Source organism: Cololabis saira, chromosome 11, assembly GCF_033807715.1.
Source record: "Cololabis saira isolate AMF1-May2022 chromosome 11, fColSai1.1, whole genome shotgun sequence".
Lineage (NCBI taxonomy): Eukaryota > Metazoa > Chordata > Actinopteri > Beloniformes > Belonidae > Cololabis > Cololabis saira.
Genome location: NC_084597.1, coordinates 11,916,535 through 11,935,059, shown reverse-complemented (window position 1 = coordinate 11,935,059; position 18,525 = coordinate 11,916,535). Strand labels below are relative to the sequence as shown.

Below are 18,525 nucleotides of genomic sequence, written 5' to 3'. Positions count from 1 at the left end.
TATTTCAAGTGAAAATCTTGTTGTTTTTTTCCAGTGATGAGTCTTGTTTTAAGTATAATGAGATTTTTTTACTAAAATGAGACATTTTAACTAGAAATAAGACAAATATTCTTGTTAAGATTGTGAGTTTTTGCAGTGATCCATGTTACTTATCCTGTGAAGGACAGAGTCATATTGATAAGTTCAGAAACTGTTTTTTATTGTTGTGTTTTGATGTATTTGATGTAAGCCCAGTGGATATTTAAAGCTTACAGAAGGCTGCATTTAACTGCTGCTATGTCATTCCTGCAGTGTTTCTGCAGGTGTTTTGGTCAGTGCTATTATTTGTAATATATTATATTATTTGTAATCAGCACAAATGATCTGTCCCCATATGATAAAATCCACCATCCCCCCTGATTCTTTTTTACAACTCGAGTACTGCACATATACATACATACATATGCATCCACCTCATGTGACTAACCAGCTACACAATGGTGCTTGGTAATCTGCAGATCTTCTTACAATTTCAGGTTGTAACTGAATGCCATGGGTGTAATCTGCAGGTAAAACCAGTCCCTATGCCCTCACCTGCAATGTGATCTAACGTCTTAGCACCTGCAGTCAATGAAGCACGGCTTCGTGAAGACACTTTGCAATAAAGGAGGGGCAGGAACAATATAGCTGTTAAACAAATAGACACCCACTGTGGTAAATATTTAATCCAGTGTTAGCAATATGAGTAAAGGCCCAAGCACGGACTTGAAGCAGGTTGAAGCCTTTACAAGAAAAACAAAAAAAAAAGACAGAGGAAAAAAACAAAAGATGCTGTGGAGCAGGGCATCCATAATGCAGTTCGGTAAAGCAAAGTAAACTGACAAACACAATCCGAAACTACGATAAACAAATCAGGATCAAACCAGCAAGGAATGATGACAAACTTGAAGAAAGTAAAAAGAACCAAGAAAGCACAAAATCTCAGTCCTTTAGAACAATTTATTATGACTCCTTATATATAACATTAATAATAACAGCACACAACTGATTACCCTTTTTGTTTATGAACTGCTCTTTATAGATAATTCTGGTATTGAATTAATGCATTAATCCCATCTCTTGCAGTGAATAAATATATTGTGAGTGTGTTCACTGCTGATATGAAGGGAAGTGGGACTGATGCTGATGTCTTTCTAAATATCTTTGGAGAAAATGGTGATACAGGTATCGTGGAAATTATTTTCATTCCTCATTACACTTTTCCTTTTAATGGCTGCATCAATGCCATTTTGTGTGATTTCAGTGTATAATTCTCATTTAGAAATGGTTTGTTCTTTATGAAAGGAGAGAGAAGACTGGACAGTGGTAAGGACAACTTTGAGCGTGGCTCAGAGGACAAATTCACGGTAGAGGCTCCTAACCTGGGAAGGCTGAAGAAAATCACCATAGGTCACAACAATAGAGGCTCTTCTGCTGGATGGTTTCTAGATAAGGCATGCACAGCTGCATGTGTGCACGCATGCATGATCAAAACAAAACAAAACAAAAAAACCTCATGATTAGACATAATTCTTCTTTCCCTACAGGTGGTGATAGATGACATGGGAAATAAAGAAATGTATGAGTTCCCAGTTTTTCACTGGTTTGCCTTGGATGAAGGTGATGGTAAAATACAAAGAGACGTCTTGGTTGGATCCATGCAGCCAATGGGTGAGAAAATATAAGCCATCACCAGCTTATCTAAAATTAGACATGTAAACTAAAAGTCTTTACTTGTTGGAATACTTCTAGTTTCTGGATAGATGCTGAAAACAACATCAATGTCCTGGTTTTGGGTTTGGTTAGTTCCTTATTCATTTTAAAAGTCTCTATTTAGTTTGCTTAGACTTGTTTTACTTATCTTTCCAGACCACAAGTCCTCAGTCATTAGCAAAGAAAAAGATAAGAGCTGAGAAAAAAAACCTTTTCAAAATAAAACTCCACATTCACCGGCCACTTTATTAGTCATACCTGTTATACTTAATAAAGTGTCCCGTGAGTATATTTATTTACTTTTTTTCCCCATTTATTTGATAAATTGGTAACAGTTTATGTATTTTCTCCACTGCTCAGGAATTGTCTACAATGTTCAGGTGATGACTGGAGATATAAGAGGTGCAGGGACCAACTCTAAGATCCATATGGTCATGCATGGTTCCAAGGGCTTGAAAAACAGTGGCAAAATTTTCCTTGAGGGTGGCGCTTTTGAGCGTGGACTCATCGACATTTTCAATGTGGAGATTTGTGAATTGATCAGCCCCCTAAGCAGAGTCACAATTGGGCACGACAACGGAGCTGTAGGAGCCGGTTGGTACTGTGAAAAGGTATTTTGTACTTCTTATTAGTTAGAGAATGATTATCAAAGAGTAATTCACGGATTAAGTGCCCATTATCCTTCCAGGTGGTGATATACTGTCCATTCACGGGCGTAGAACAAACGTTTCCTTGTGGGATGTGGTTGGATGAGGACGAGGCGGATGGACTGATTGAGAGGGAGTTGTATGAGATGGTGTCTCTCAGGCAGAAAAAACAGAAAAGTGGGTTGATTTTTGAACTCAGTCTCTTACCCAATAAAGGAAAAGCAAATATTCAATAGTCTATGGATGTAAAAATAATGAAAGTTATGTTTGATGTAACTTTCTGCACAGTTTGGTACTACAGCCTCTTTTTCTCCACTATAGAATACCCGTGGTCCTTGTGGATTTGGACCTCAGACATTAAGGGCGCAGGCACAGATGCGCAGGTGTTTCTGCAGATCTATGGAGAGAAGGGCAAGTCGGATGAGGTCAAACTGGAAAACAACTCCGACAGTTTTGAACAGGGACAGATTGATAAATTCATGGTAAGCCTTGGATCAAACTGGTGAACCAAGTATATTGTTCATTTATCACACTAATCCACACTGGGTTCTACACAAAGTCAGTTTACACATATCTGTTAATATTTAACGTTTTTTGGGATCACTGTAGGTTGAAATGCCAGACATAGGAAAACTGCGGAAAATACGGATCTGGCATGAGAAGAGACATCCGTTTGCTGGCTGGCATTTAGCGAAGGTGAGACCGTACACTGTCTGTCTGCTTTGTCAGTACAAACCGTCACTTGTGAGTAGCATGTTAAACATTTATTTAGCTTTTAATCTTTTAATCTTGTGCTTGAGACTTTGACTAAATCCTACCACAATGCAAATAGTTTCAAAGACAGAATTCCTAATACCTCTAGGCCGCAGGCCAGCACGCAGCTCCCGAAGCTCCGGCCTGCAAACATGCACAAAAGAGAAAAAAGGGGGCCAGCACAAGAAACTACAGGAACAATGGACAAAAATGATGGTTATGAGATACTTATAGTAAATAAAAATGGAAGAGGAGAAGAGAGGAAGGGGGGAGGGGAGATAGTACTTTTATATCTTGGAAGATATAAAAGGTATACTTTTATACCTTTTTTATATTTGTATATTCGTGTATGTTATGCTGCTGGTGCCCAACAAATTCCCATGGGATCAATAAAATACGTCTTATGTTATCTTATTATCTTTACAAAAGCAAGCATAAACAATTCATCACAGCCTCAGCTACACTTTCTGTTTTGTGCTAATCCCCAAATATGACCACATTCTCATGATAAACTGTGATAGCACACATACTAAAAACCCGCCAACAAATAGCTCATTAACATTGTCATCATCAGCTCGCCGCATTGAAGTTGGTCTGTGGTAAACTGCAGATTCACAGAGCTGTTAACATGGCTGCAGAGGCAGCTTGTCTTGGAAAATGGATATATTGCTGCTGGTGCAGCCTTAAATCATCTGAAAGGAAACGCATGAATCAAAGGTGCAGATGAGAATGTGTGTGATGATGCATGAGGCTGCTACTTTCTGCAGGCCACTGTGCTCAAGACGCTAACCATGGACAAATATTCTTTTGAATGTGGACGTTGGTTGGACATCAATGAAGATGACAATGAGATCGTCAGAGAGCTTCCAGCTACAGGAGCAGTCATTGATGAGCCGCTGCCTTGTAAGTAACACAGGAACACATCCAGATACTCAAACTCCATGTTAATAACTAGTGGTGTCAAGTATTTTTACAGGTATGAGGGGAATATGTTAGTTTTCAGTAAATGTGGCATGTATCTTTTCCTGTTTTTCTCTTTTCAGTGATAAAGTATCGTGTCACAATCTGCACTGGCAACGTCAGTGGCAGCGGCACTGATGCCAGTGTTTTCCTCAATGTATTTGGTGACCTTGGTGACACAGGGGAACGTCTCATGTTTATGAGTAAAAACAATGTCAACAAATTTGAAAAGGGAAATGTGAGTGTTAAAATGAATTAACATACCGATGTTGTTTTAGACAGGTACCGCCAACATCTTTTGTCTCTGTCTTCCCTCAGCACGACGAGTTCATCGTTGAGTCAGTGTCGCTGGGACAGGTGCGCAGGGTTCGAGTAGGCCATGATGGCCGTGGCGGAGGCTGTGGTTGGTTCCTTGACAAGGTGATGGTGAGGGAGGACGGCCAACCAGAGTCCATGGCCACTGAGTTTCCCTGTTTCAGGTAAGGCGTCATTGCACATGATTTAAAGTTTCAGTATGTCATTTGGTTTGGTGCTCAGCCTCTGGAAGACTGGAACCAGGGTGGAACTGCTAGAAACTGCCCTTAAAATGTAAAATGTATAATTAATATTAATTAATATTGATAATAAACTGTGATAATAAATTGATTATTAATAATTAATAATCTTTTTATTAAATATAATACCTTAAAATTCCATGATATAGTAGAGCAGAAAACTGTTTTATTTGCCTTTAAAGCCCAGCAGAAACTGCTTCCAAACTGCATTCAGGACCTGTTCCAGATAAAAGAAACCCGCTATGACCTGAGGGGGAAACTCATGTTTGAGATGACGACAGCAAGAACTAATATTAAAAAGAGATGTACATCAGTTAAGGCTAGAGAAATTTGGAATAGTTGTAATAACAACCTAAAAATGTGTAGTTCTATCTTCAAGTTTAAGAAATTGTTTAAAGAAAATACTGTAAATAAATATAAAACACTATAATTATAAAATATACTATCAAAAACATTCTAGGATGTGAAACGTCAATTTTATATTTTGTCTTACTTATTTTTTTCTTCTTTATGTATTGTTTGTTTTCACTGAGTAAAAGCTAATGTCTCATATTTTTGCTGATCATAAGAAAAAAGGGTAGGCACTATAAGCTACGGCTTCAGCCTACACCTTTTCGGCAAAAGAAATGTTGTTTTTTTTCTCTTCCTTTTCATCTTGTTCTGTACAAGCCGAAATAAAGATTCATAAAGTAAAGTAAAGTAAAATGTAAAATGTCAACAAAGTAGAAACTCTAAAACGTTGTCCTCGTGTTGGGCCTTTACAGCTCAGAGTTGCACTAAAAATTATTCAAACCCAAGTCAAGTAAATCATTTAGAAGAAAACAATATCAACATTTTGGACGGAGCCACCTAAAGACGGCCAAGATCTAGAGAGGAAACTAAAAACCAGATTGATGGAGAGAAAGTCTTTCAGTCTCAAATATGAAACATACAAGACTGGAAAATTAATGAAAAATATTTAATGTATCTATAGATCCCCAAACCAAAACATGTCAACTGCATTATTATCATTATTATTATTACTAGCCCCTGGTTTTATGGATTATATCACATATGATACATTGGCCTAAGAAAGTGGAGGCAGGGTCAAACATTGATACATTTCTGCATCTTCATCAGTGGAATCTGTGTGAGCAGCTTCCACTGATCTTGTCTTTGTTTAATCTTGTCCCTCACTCCTCCACTTGCCTTTCTTTGGTGTCAAAATGAGCTCATTGGGATGCCCTCAAGAGTTATACCATCATAATGTGTCATAAACTGAGCCAGCTCAGCCATTCCCTGCTGTTTCCAGTAAAGGTAAATTACCCACCTACTGCCTGTAACTATATTATCAAAAAAAAAAAATGTTTTTGCCAAGAACGACGTAATTTTATCACCCTGGCTACTATTTTAAAGAAATGCGTGTGAGCGTGTGAATCATGAAAGGTAAAACTGCATTTAATTAATTAGTGACACATTTAATTAATGATTTTGTGTTGCTGAATCATGAAATGTAAATGTAAAACTGTCAGTTTCACTCGTCAAACTCAGTGGGCGGATTCCAAACACCTCATTGGTTCCCCTGCACATCAAGTCAAGATGGGAAAGTGCAGAAATAACTCCAACGACTTCGAGCAGTTCCTCTGCTTTACACGCTACATGCTCGGGGTCAGCAGGTCCTGCTTCCACATACTCTGCAAGGTCGAAGATATCGCTCACCAACTCTCTACAAAGTTCACGAAAATCCTCCGAACTCACAGCTGTCATGTTTAGAAAATCCAAAGCAGTGGATTGCACTAGATTTGCGTTAGCCCCGCCCACTGAGTTTGATGAGTGAAACTGACAGTTTTACATTTACATTTCATGATTCAGCAACACAAAATCATTAATTAAATGTGTCGTTAATTAAATAAATGCAGTTTTACATTTCATGATTCACACGAAATCATGTCATTAATTAATTAAAGGCTGAAATAATAAATATATATTTTTACTTAAAATGAATTGTATTTTAATTAATTAATGACATATTTAATTCTAATTTTAATTAATTAATGACACATTTAATTAATTAATGATATATTTCATTCCCATTTTAATTAATTAATGATGTATTTATTTATTTAACTTTGGCACAAAAAATCCTTCATATATGTCAAGTGGACAAAGAAAAAAACAAAATCCAAACACCATGACATTAAAATTGAGTTTGAATGTCCCTCTGATTGGCTGGTCTCAAATCCACCTGGCCACCAGGCAGATGGACAAAATAATCCTAACAAATGTAGGATTAACAGCCCTGATAGTAAATTGGTCATGCTCGGGCTCACTGGCTCTCAGGTGACATGTGTTTAAGCAGTTAGGTGATGATAAAGAAGTTCGCCTTTACAAATAGACACTAAATACATGCGCCCAGCAAGATCTTTTCCTCCGTAACTGGAGTCAAACCAAAGGGTTAGGGTGCAGAATTACTTCTGGAAAAAGACTCTTCCGGCCTGTCTGTCCTGTTAATTGGGGCAGTTGTGGTAACTTTAACCTCCTATGACTTGGGGAGGGTCAAAGCAACAAAAAGAAAATTACACCAGGAGCGTAAATGAAAATAACAAGGTAGAAAAGGCAGCTGCTTTGTTGCTTAGTATTATATGGATACAGCATTTTCCTTTGGAAGATATTCACATCGGGTTGAATCCAGATTTCTGACCGGAAAGTACAGAAAAAATAACAGGCAATTGTGTTTAATGACATGCTTATGCTTATATACAGACAGTGGAGAAATATCTGGATATTAGTGCTGCATTTGATACCGTTGACCACAATATTTTACTCAAACAACTGGATAACTGGGCAGGTATCTCTGGAACTGTACTAAACTGGTTCAAAACATACTTAGAGAACAGGAAATACTTTGTGTCAATAGGTAACTTTACATTTGAGCAGACAAGAATTATATATGGAGTTCCCCAAAGTTCCATCCTGGGACATGTTCTGTTAACATCTACGTATATGTTTCCACTGGCACAGATTATAGAGAACAACAAAATAAACTACCATAGCTATGCAGATGACACGCAGATATTACAATGTCACCAGGAGACCGAGGCCCTGTACAGGCTCTTGGTAAATGCAGTGAGGATACTAATGATTGGATGTGCCACAACTTTCTCTGCCTAAACAAAAACTAAACTGAGCCAAAGAGAAACAATTAAAGATTCACTCTATACACCTAAAAACCACCAACCAGGCCAGAAATCTGGGTGTAGTGATGGACTCAGACCTAAATTTGGAAAAACACATTAAGGCAATAACAAAGTCAGCCTACTATCACCTTAAGAATATATCAAGTTTAAAAGATCTGATGTCTCATCAGGACCTGGAATAACTAGTCCATGCATTCATCTTTAGTAGGTTGATTATTGTAACTTATTGTATCTTTATAGGTCCACCTTAAAGGGAAAGTTTCGTTTTTTACAACCTGGACCTTATTTCTGGCATTTTTTATGGTCGTATACTCACCCAGAAAAGTTTGGTGTCATTTGGAGTCCTTCGGAAGATATTAGGAGTTTTGTGCGAGCCGCTTCTCCATATAATGGTAACACATGCGGGCACAGCGGGACACAGACGATGCAGCGTCTAAATAACAAATTATTGCCGCAAAACTCGTTCATTTCTTTTATGAATCACTAGATCTGCTTCTGGGCATCTTCCAGGACCTGTTGTCTACATCTGGGGCTGTGTGTGTAACAAGGAAATCAGTTTGTAAACAAGACCTCTGAACTCATGACGTCATCTCTGTGCGCGCACTCTGTCCTCCGTTCAGTGAGCTCTTCAGCCGTATACTCTGGCTCAAAACGGTAAGGACGTCCATCGTATTCAAAGTCGTCGTCCACAACCTCAGAATTTGACAAATATTCAGACATGTTTCAAATAACTAACAGTAAACTAACAGTAGCGAACTCCAGCTGTACACAGAGCTGTGTCTGGGACGCGCGCACAGAGATGACGTCATGAGTTCAGAGGTCTTGTTTACAAACTGATTTATTTGTTACACACAGCGCCCCGGATGTAGACAACAGGTCATGGAAGATGCCCAGAAGCAGATCTAGTGATTCATAAAAGAAATGAACGAGTTTTGCGGCAATGATGTGTTATTTAGACGCTGCATCATCTGTGTCCCGCTGTGCCCCGTTCACTACCGTTATATGGAGAAGCGGCTCGCACAAACCTCCTAATATCTTCCGAAGGACTCCAAATGACACCAAACTTTTCTGGGTGAGTATACGACCATAAAAAATGCCAGAAATAAGGTCCAGGTTGTAAAAAACGAAAATTTCCCTTTAAAAGGTCAGTTAGACAACTGCAGCGTATTCCGATGTCTGCTGGTTGAGTCCTCACTAAGACCAACAAAGTGGACCACATCAGTCCAGCTCTGAACTTTAATCGGAATCAGAATCAGAATCAGGTTTATTGGCCGAGTTTGAACATGCCAGACAGGGAATTTGACTCCAGTTATTTTGCTCACTGAACCCAGATTTAAATAGTTGCAAACAGTAAATAGACAAATGGCTCTTATAAATATACATATACAATTTAAAAGTGAAAGGTGCAGCAGTATGAGGTAGACATGGTTATTGAAAGGTGCATTGTTACAGCATATGATTGTGATTATTATTATTATTATTATTATTATTATTATTATTATTATTATTGCACGGTGGTTGATTACTCTGAGACTCTATGAGTGATGAGAGTTCATCAGAGCAGTAGCTTGGGGGAACAAACTGTCTCTGAGTCTGGAGGTTTTGACTACAGAGCTCTGTAGCGCCGTCCAGAGGGCAGGAGTTCAACCAGACTGTGTCCTGGTGTGAGGGGTCTGCAGAGATGTTACCTGCCCGTTTCCTGGTCCTGAACAGGTACAGGTCCTGGATAGATGGGAGGTTAGTCCCAATTATCCTCTCTGCAGACCTAATTGTCCTAATTGTAAAGTTCTGATGCTGGTCTATAAAGATCTGAATGGTCCAGGACAAGAATACATCAGTGACCTACTGACCCAGTATGAAGCTTCCAGACCCCTCAGGTCATCTGGATCTGGTTTCTTATCAGTTCCCACAATCAGAACCAGCCATGGAGAAGCTGCATTCAGCATCTATTCTCAACATGTCTGGAACTAACTCCCAGATCAGCTGAAACGTTCAGTGTATTTAAATCCAGGTTGAATTCAAACCTTTTCTCAGCTACATTTAAATATAAAGTTCCAAATCTGCACTTTTACCATTAAGCTTGAGTTTCAAAACGGGATCATATTTAAACTACTGTTTGGTTATTTTTTCTTTATTTTTTTGTTTAAAATTTAAATTATGCTTTAAATCATGCTTTTTTATTTCTATTTCATTTTTATTTTCATTTTTGCAATGTGATGATGTTTTATTGTCTGTGTAAAGCACTTTGAATCAACTTGTTGTTGAATTGTGCTAAATAAACTTGCCTTTTTATTGCAATTGGAAATGTTACTTTTACTTTTGTGCTTTAATTTAAACCTTCAACATGGCAAAATGTTTTTATACTAGGTCTGATTAGGTTTTGTTTGCTTGGGTATGATTCATATTTTCATACATCTTGGTGTTATTTGAGTATATTGACAATTTCGTGTATTCTTATATTCTAATTTTATTAATTTTAATTAGAAACTGTACTTGACACTGTTATTATAGTAATGTAAGTTGTTCTTAACAAATAATTTCCTCGATGTTAATGGCAGAAAGGTTGTGTTTACTTTATGATTACTGTAGATATTTATCAAATTATTTTTCTCCAGGTGGTTAGACCAAAACGAAGATGATGGCCAGATTGTCCGTGAGTTAGTCCCAGATGGAGAGGGCCTGCGTCTCTTTAGTAAGTGAAAAAAATAAATTAAATTAATTAAAATGATCCAGCTTACATTATGAAAACCAGTAACTTCACTTTCACTCAGACGTCGACTACCACATAGCAATCAAGACAGGAAATGTGAGCGGGGCCAGCTCTGACTCCAAGGTGTTTGTCAAGCTGTATGGAGAAAAGTGTGATACTGAAAAGGTGATACTGGCAGTTTCTGACAATAATCTCAGAAACTACTTTGAGACAGGACGCACTGACATCTTCATCCTCGAAACTTTGGACGTTGGACAGGCAAGTTCATCAGACAGGCATATGTCTCTCAGAGAACACAGACATATTGCATAGTTGGGTTTCCTAACAGTATTTTTCCCCCTCAAATGTGTTTTCTGCTGGCAGATTAACCGTCTTCTGATCGGTCACACCAACGAGGGCTTGCGGGCCGGATGGTTTCTGGACAGCGTGCAGATCTCTGTTCCGGTTCACGGGAAGCAGTATATGTTTCCAAGTCACCGCTGGCTCTGCAAGGACGAGGCCGATGGAAAAGTGGAGGTGGAGATCTATCCCAGTGAGACCTTAGACATTGAAAAATGTAAATGACAAGCACACGGGAAGCACTACACTAAATTTACTAGCTTATGTATAGTAAGGACGGATTATGAGTTGGTTTTCTTTCGTCTTGTCTGCACAATCTATAACAGTGATCAACTATGAAGTAACAGTGGTCACAGGTGATGTCCGTGCTGCTGGAACCAACGCTAATGTCCTCTGTCAGATCTATGGAGAGAATGGGAAAACCGAAGTCCTCACCCTGAAAAGTCGCTCCAACAACTTTGAACGTGGCACCACTGAGATCTTCAAGGTCTGCAACAAGCCTTGTGAAACGTCAGCATAGGGCTGTGTGATTAATCGATTTTAAATCTAAATCGGATTTATTAATCAAGACGATGTTAAAAAAAGGAAAATCGGAAAATCGATTTTCCTTTTTTGCAGCTGGCTGCATGCGTCTAGTCATCTTTGTTTGGTCAAGAAAATGGTAAATGTTGTCACTTTACTAAACTCAAGGAGGATTTACAGTATCTTTCAATTGCACTTCATTCCCAATAGGGAAATTTGTTTGGTATTTTTCTTTAAAAATAAAGATAAAATATTTGAAACAATTTATTCCCTTGTCTTTTGTAGTTTTACCAAAAAAATCGAAATCGAAATCAAAAATCGTGTTTTCAGAGAAAAAAATTGGGATTTTATTTTTGTTCAAAATCGCACAGCCCTACGTCAGCATCTGCTGGATTACTGAAGTTTCTAACTTGAGTCCTGTCTTCGTCCTACAACTTAGATTGAAGCTCAGGATGTCGGGAAGATCTATAAGATACGCATCTACCATGATGGGAAGGGTATTGGTGACGGCTGGTTCCTGGAGACAGTGGACATCAAGCGGCTGACGATGGCTATGGTGCAAGTCGAGGTGAAAAAAGAGGAGACGACCAAAAAAGACAAGAAGAAGGACAAGAAAAAGAAGAAAAAAGAAGAGGAAGAGGTGGAGATAATTGAGCAGCTGCAGGAAGTGGTGGAGACTTTTATTTTCCCTTGTAACCGCTGGCTGGCCAGGGATGAGGAGGACGGGGAGATTGTGGTTGAGTTGCTGACTGAGGACAACGAAGACTTGGAGAGTGAGGAGAGTGCGACTGTGCTGTGTTTACACATCGTATATGCTTTTAATGTTATTAACACGTTACTGTGTTTTCCTTGTAGTAAACTCTTATGAAGTTCACGTGTTTACTGGCACGATGTGGGGGGCGGGAACTGATGCCAACGTGTACATCGACATATACGGAGAGACCGGCGACACAGGAGAGCGGTGGCTCAGGAAATCCAACAACCTAAATAAATTTGAGAAAGGCCAGGTAAATGGGGATTTAAAAAATGTTTAAATTAAAAATGTTATTGTGTTTAATGTGTGTAATTGCTTGACGTGTTTTTTGACGTGTAACATTAGTTTGCATCTGAAGATCCACATACTTCACGTCGTGTCCTTTTTCACCCGAATGCAATTACAGATTTTAATGCGCGCATACGGCAAATTTGAACATGTTTTTCGAAAAAAAGAGTAACACCGCAGCACAGAATATAATATAAAATTAATTTAACAGATCTCTACATCATTCACCTGCAATCCTGTGGAACTCCTCCTTGATGGCTTGGACAGGTTTATGTATGCTTGCCACCCGTCCCTTGAAATACGGAATTGTTCCGTAATTGGGAATTAAAAGTTGTGTTCCGTATTGAACCAATACAGACACATATTATGCTCTTATTTATTTATGTAATAATATACAGGTGGAGGTCGGAAAATTTGAATATATTGCAAAACTTCCTTCGTAGTAAATTCCACTTAAGGTGAAACAAATATTATTTCCCACTACATGCAAAGTGAAATATTTCAAGCCTTTATTTGTTATAATTTTGATGATTATGGCTCACAGTTTATGAAAACCCCAAATAAAAAATCTCAAAAAATTAGAATATGAAATCATTAAACAATTCAATCATCAAAATTATAACAAATAAAGGATTAACATATATTGCTTTATGACACATTATGATGGTATAACTCTTGAGGGCATCCCAATGAGCTCATTTTGACACAAAAGAAAGGCAAGTGGAGGAGTGAGGGAAAAGATTAAACAAAGACAAGATCAGTGGAAGCTGCTTGTTTCCATTCTTGTAAACTCTTCAAAAACGTGCTAAAACCTGATCTCAGGACACATGCTTAAAACTTAAAACAGCCTAAATTAAAGCTTAAATTTGAGTTACACACAGATACATTTATTTCCCTGGCTTGATAATGATTGTTGAATAAATTTGTGGTTATGTTCACATCCTGAGCCACTGCTTTTCTTTTTTGTGTCTGTGAACTAGGAAGATATTTTCAACATCACAGCAGTCGATCTGGGGATCCTGAAGAAGCTGAGGATTCAACATGACAACAGCCAGGCCAGTGCCGGCTGGTTTCTGGACAGAGTGGAGATTTTAGATGAAAAAGATGACACAATGTGAGTCAAGATTAGGTTAGGAAGAGAGTAGCGATGCACCCGCACTTTAATTCTGATGCTGAACTGCTTCTTCCCACATTCCCAGTATTGTTTTTCAGAAGGACAACAAAAAGAAATAGTTTCATCAGTCATTTTAATGCACAGTGTCATTGAGTGACACCATTTCAATAACACATACACACACCAGCATTTGATTTCATTTATTCCATTCATGGTATATAATCTTAATAATGTTGTACAAAATTCCATGAAGTACACATTATCACCATGAAAGAAAAGGAGCAGGAAGAAGAAAACTTGAAGAAATCTCTGTTAATAGAATTACGTTGACTTACTGAACACCAATCTATAAACATATTTATAACAAGAAAACAAACAAAAATACCACTCTTCTATCTATTTCTTTCTCTTTCTCCTTTTTCTTTTTTGTAGGCACTTATCTTTTCTTTTTTAAACATTTTCTTAAGCTGATACAAACTTGTGCAACTTTTCAGTTCCTTGCTTTGTCCATGCCATATTTTTACACCTGTAACAGAAATACACATTTGTTTTATGTTTAGCCTTGCAAAAGTATGTTTGAAATCAAGTTTAAGTCTGTTGTCCTCATCCTCCAATCTGAACAAATTTTGTAACTGTTCTGGTAACGATATATTTTTTGCTTTAAACATTATTTTTAAAGTTTGAAGTTCAACTATATCCGCCATTTCCAACAAACCTGCCGAAATAAATAATCTGTTTGATGGTTCTCTGATGCCTACCCTGTGAATGACTCTCACTGCTCTTTTCTGTAGCACAAACATCAGCTCATGCCGTAGACTTAACCTAGACTTAACGTGTAGACCTCCACTGTGTGATGCAAAATGACACCACGGATGGACACAATTTCTTTTCTATATTATGTTTTAGGTACTTTTTTCCGTGTAAGCGTTGGCTGGCTATTGATGAGGATGATGGACAGCTTGCTCGGGAGCTCGTCCCTGTTGATGAAGCCTTCATGAGGAAGGGTGATGAAGATGATGAAGAAGACTCTGAAGCTACACTCGGACTGGAGCAGAAGGGTGAGAGCAAGTTATGGCTTCTCAAAGAAAGGTGCTTTGAAGAATCTAACACTCCTCCAACACCACTTTTTTATAAATGACAGAAAAAGGAAATGTATTTTGCATCTGTTACAGCTATGTCAACAACATACACAGTGAGGGTAAAAACTGGTGACAAGAAGTACGCAGGAACAGATGCTAATGTCTTTATGACCCTGTACGGCACCAAGGATGATACAGGTAGTACTTTAGTTTAGACCAGGGGTCGGCAACCCAAAATGTTGAAAGAGCCATATTGGACCAAAAACACAAAAAACTAATATGTCTGGAGCCGCAATGAATGAAAAATGAAAAGTCTTGTATCAGCCTTAGAATGAAGACAACACATGCTGCATTTTTCTATATTAGTTATAACTTGGGGAAGATTTTTTTTTTCATTATGCACTTCGAGAAAAAAGGCGAAATGTCAAGATTAATTTTGAAGTACAATCTTGAGAAAAAAGTCGAAATGTCAAGAAAAAAGTCGAAATGTTGAGAAAAAAGTCAAAATTTTGGGGAAAAAAGTCGAAATGTCAAGAAAAAAGTCAAAATGTTGAGAAAAAAGCTGGAATGTCGAGAAAAAACTCGAAATGTCGAGAAAAAAGTCAAAATGTTGAGAAAAAAGCTGGAATGTCGAGAAAAAACTCGAAATGTCGAGAAAAAAGTCAAAATGTTGAGAAAAAAGCTGGAATGTCAAGAAAAAAGTCAAAATGTTGAGAAAAAAGCTGGAATGTCTAGAAAAAAGTCGAAATGTCGAGAAAAAAGTCAAAATTTTCGAGAAAAAAGTTAAAAAGTCGAAATGTCGAGATTAAAAAGAAGAAAGAAAAAAAGAGAAATAAAGGAAAAAAAGAAGAAAAAAGGAAAAAAATGAAGAAAAAAAGGAAAAAAAAAAAGGTGCGGCTCTAGAGCCGCGGGTTGCCGACCCCTGGTTTAGAGCATTACTTTGCGTTGTTTTTTTTAGGATGTGTTTTGGACTTTTAACTCACTCTGAGGTTCGACTGCAGGTAAAATCAACATGAAGGCTTCCAAGACTCATAAGAACAAGTTCGAACGGGGTTTGATTGATGAGTTTACTGTGGAAGCCGTGGACATCGGACCCCTGTTAAAGCTGCGCATTGGACATGACAACTGCGGTAGAGCAACAAACACTTGTGGCCTTTATGAATAAAGCAAAGTTATTAAATGCATTTAAATATAACATTTGTTTGCGGTTATGTGTAAGGTGGAGGATCAGCAGGCTGGTTCCTTGACTGGGTGGAGATTGATGCGAAATCTCTGGGACAGAAGCTCCACTTTCCGTGTGGCCGATGGTTGGATAGAGGAGAAGATGATGGAGCCATCGCTAGGGATCTTTTTTCCAACCCTCTACAGACAGAGTTTTACACACCATGTAACTTATATTGTTGCAGTGATATGTTTTAAATTACACCCTGATTAAAGAGATTTCAAAGTTTACATGCTTAACTCCTTTTAGTCTTTTTCTTTTTTCTATGTAGTTGTTCCTTACGAGATAAAAACCTTCACAAGTGACGTATTCGGTGCTGGAACTGATGCAGATGTCTTCATTGTCCTGTATGGAAGAGATGCAGTATGCACTGAGCAGAAGTCTCTATGTGTCAACAAGAGGGAGAGGAGAATGTACTTCGAGAGGGGAGCTGAGGATATGTTCATTGTCGAGGTACGATGACAATATGAAGCTATATGAGCAATAAGAATAATCCACAATGCTGACTACAAGGAACACACAAACCCATTATTCCTGAAGTCCAAAATACTCAAATTTATGGATATTGTGGGCTACCAAACAGCGCAAATAATGTTCAAAGCAAAAAATGATCTGTTACCAACAAATATACAGAAATTATTTAGTATTCATGAGGGAAGATATGGTTTAAGGGGCAAAAGTAATTTTAATGTCACATTAATACGCACAAACAGGAAAGGTTTTTGTGTTTCAGTCAGCGGGGTGAGGCTATGGAACAAGTTTTCAATGGAATTAAAGCAATGTCCAAATATTAAACCGTTTAAAATAAAATACAAAGATATTATTTTTCAGAGGTACAGGGATGAGCAAAATGCTTTGGTGCAATGATACAGTGTTTATTTTGTATTTATCTATTTTTATCCTTATTTTCTTACACTAGTCAGTAGCTTGTGTTGCTACAATGTTTTTATTGTCTTGTTTTGATTGTTTTTGTTTTTTTATTTTTATTTATTTTTATTTATATATATATATATATTTTTTATTATGTTTGCATAATGTTATGTTCGCATGTGTTAGCTAGTCATATTTAAGGAGAGGGGGTGAGAGTTTATAAGTTTTACTTCTTCTCACTCCCTTTCGAATATGTACTTGTTATGTCTCATGTTAAGACGATTGTCTTATTTTCTTTCTTTTTTTATGATTCATATTCGAAATAAACTCTACTACTACTACTACTACTACTACTACTATCACTATCAATACGCAGAAGTTCATTTGTTAAGCTTTGGGAACTTGAACTGCAAATGTACTGTATGTTTTCATTTCTACTGTTTCTCTACCGATCTTGTTGCAGCTAGAAGATGTGGGGGATGTAATTGAGAAGATCCGAATCGGCCATGACAACCGTGGGATCAACCCAGGCTGGCACCTGGACAGGGTGGAGATCAGACGCCTGCTGAGGAAGGGGAAGGTACTGCCCACAGAAGCATGTAGTATATAATGAGTCAGATGAAAAATCAAATGGAAGAAACCTTTTTTTACCCCTAATTATCCTAATTAGACACTAATCTGACATTAAAATTGAGCAGTGAGATGAAAAGACACAGGAAGGATCCCCCCCGGGGTATGGACGCTGCTGGGAGTGGATGAGCTTACAGTTTAGTAGGAGGATGTGACTTTGCATGAAATTCTTTGGGCATCATGAAGAGGTGGAGATGAGGAGGAGGGCTGCGCAAAATCAGTCTTAGGGACAATAAGAAATCGAGCATGAGTTTAACAAAATAACAGGAATAAGGCTAAAGTAACTTAAAAGAAAAAGATCATTGGACCAGAATAGTGTCATCAAAATGAATAACAAGTTTAACAGTGTAAACGAAGAATTGATGAACAGAACTGGGACCACTGATGCTACCTGCGATATAAGCAGATGAGAAACACCTTTCTTACGACCGTATGCTGCACGTTTCAGCTAAAACCATGCAAAAAGCATCACAAGGACAGGAGGCATTTTATATCACACTGTGTCTTTATGTTTTGCTTATAAAAGCTTGATCATTTACAGTAAGCAGAAACTAAAGCTTTCAGATAAATGTAGCAAAATAAAAAGTACAATATTTGCTCCTATAACCAATGGTGCCAATAGTAAAGATAAATGTACAAGATTAAATTACACCACTGGATATTATATTATTGTTGCACTGCTGAAGAAATCCTTTATCTCTCTTATTATTGGATGCAGCAACAGACTTGCATCTCCCAACATCTTCTAACACACATGCAACACCATTTGTTGTCAGTAGGGGGAGATGTCCTCATGAAAGAGTGAGCGGGCTCCAGTTCACTATGATCTCATATTGTGAGTCAAAGCTCATAAAAAAAGCAAAACTTCACCTTGAAGTTCACCTCTTCGTTGACTCACTCTCTTCTTAGAAACAAGCACAGAGATTGACTGTCAGTATTGTGATGGGAAATTTAGCCTTGGTCACTTGATTAAACCAAAACTGCTAAGAGCAGCAAAATATTTGTTCATTTGTTTATTTGTTTATTAAAAAGGATCCCCATTAGTCTTCACCATGGGAAGACTATTCTTCCTGGGGTCCACACATAGACATACAAAAGATGACAATAATCCAACTCAAAAAGGGTGAAAAACATTCTCTACAATTCCTGAAATAATAAATTGAACCAAAAATAAAA

General features: G+C 37.8%; 1 protein-coding gene across 1 annotated transcript in view; it reads left to right on the top strand.

Moving 5' to 3' along the window:
• LOC133454872 (lipoxygenase homology domain-containing protein 1) overlaps window positions 1-18,525 on the top strand; it is a 56,242-nt gene that overhangs the window by 11,162 nt on the left and 26,555 nt on the right. The window contains exons 6-28 of the mRNA XM_061733589.1: window positions 1,105-1,203; window positions 1,324-1,472; window positions 1,566-1,689; window positions 2,092-2,342; window positions 2,420-2,555; window positions 2,700-2,860; window positions 2,988-3,074; window positions 3,899-4,034; window positions 4,175-4,329; window positions 4,410-4,570; window positions 10,437-10,513; window positions 10,593-10,789; window positions 10,895-11,087; window positions 11,197-11,357; window positions 11,832-12,165; window positions 12,248-12,399; window positions 13,415-13,548; window positions 14,455-14,606; window positions 14,721-14,825; window positions 15,629-15,754; window positions 15,847-16,014; window positions 16,121-16,302; window positions 17,183-17,299. Of these exons, the coding sequence (XP_061589573.1) occupies window positions 1,105-1,203; window positions 1,324-1,472; window positions 1,566-1,689; window positions 2,092-2,342; window positions 2,420-2,555; window positions 2,700-2,860; window positions 2,988-3,074; window positions 3,899-4,034; window positions 4,175-4,329; window positions 4,410-4,570; window positions 10,437-10,513; window positions 10,593-10,789; window positions 10,895-11,087; window positions 11,197-11,357; window positions 11,832-12,165; window positions 12,248-12,399; window positions 13,415-13,548; window positions 14,455-14,606; window positions 14,721-14,825; window positions 15,629-15,754; window positions 15,847-16,014; window positions 16,121-16,302; window positions 17,183-17,299 (3,557 nt within the window). The remainder of the gene's footprint in view (window positions 1-1,104; window positions 1,204-1,323; window positions 1,473-1,565; window positions 1,690-2,091; window positions 2,343-2,419; window positions 2,556-2,699; window positions 2,861-2,987; window positions 3,075-3,898; window positions 4,035-4,174; window positions 4,330-4,409; window positions 4,571-10,436; window positions 10,514-10,592; window positions 10,790-10,894; window positions 11,088-11,196; window positions 11,358-11,831; window positions 12,166-12,247; window positions 12,400-13,414; window positions 13,549-14,454; window positions 14,607-14,720; window positions 14,826-15,628; window positions 15,755-15,846; window positions 16,015-16,120; window positions 16,303-17,182; window positions 17,300-18,525) is intronic.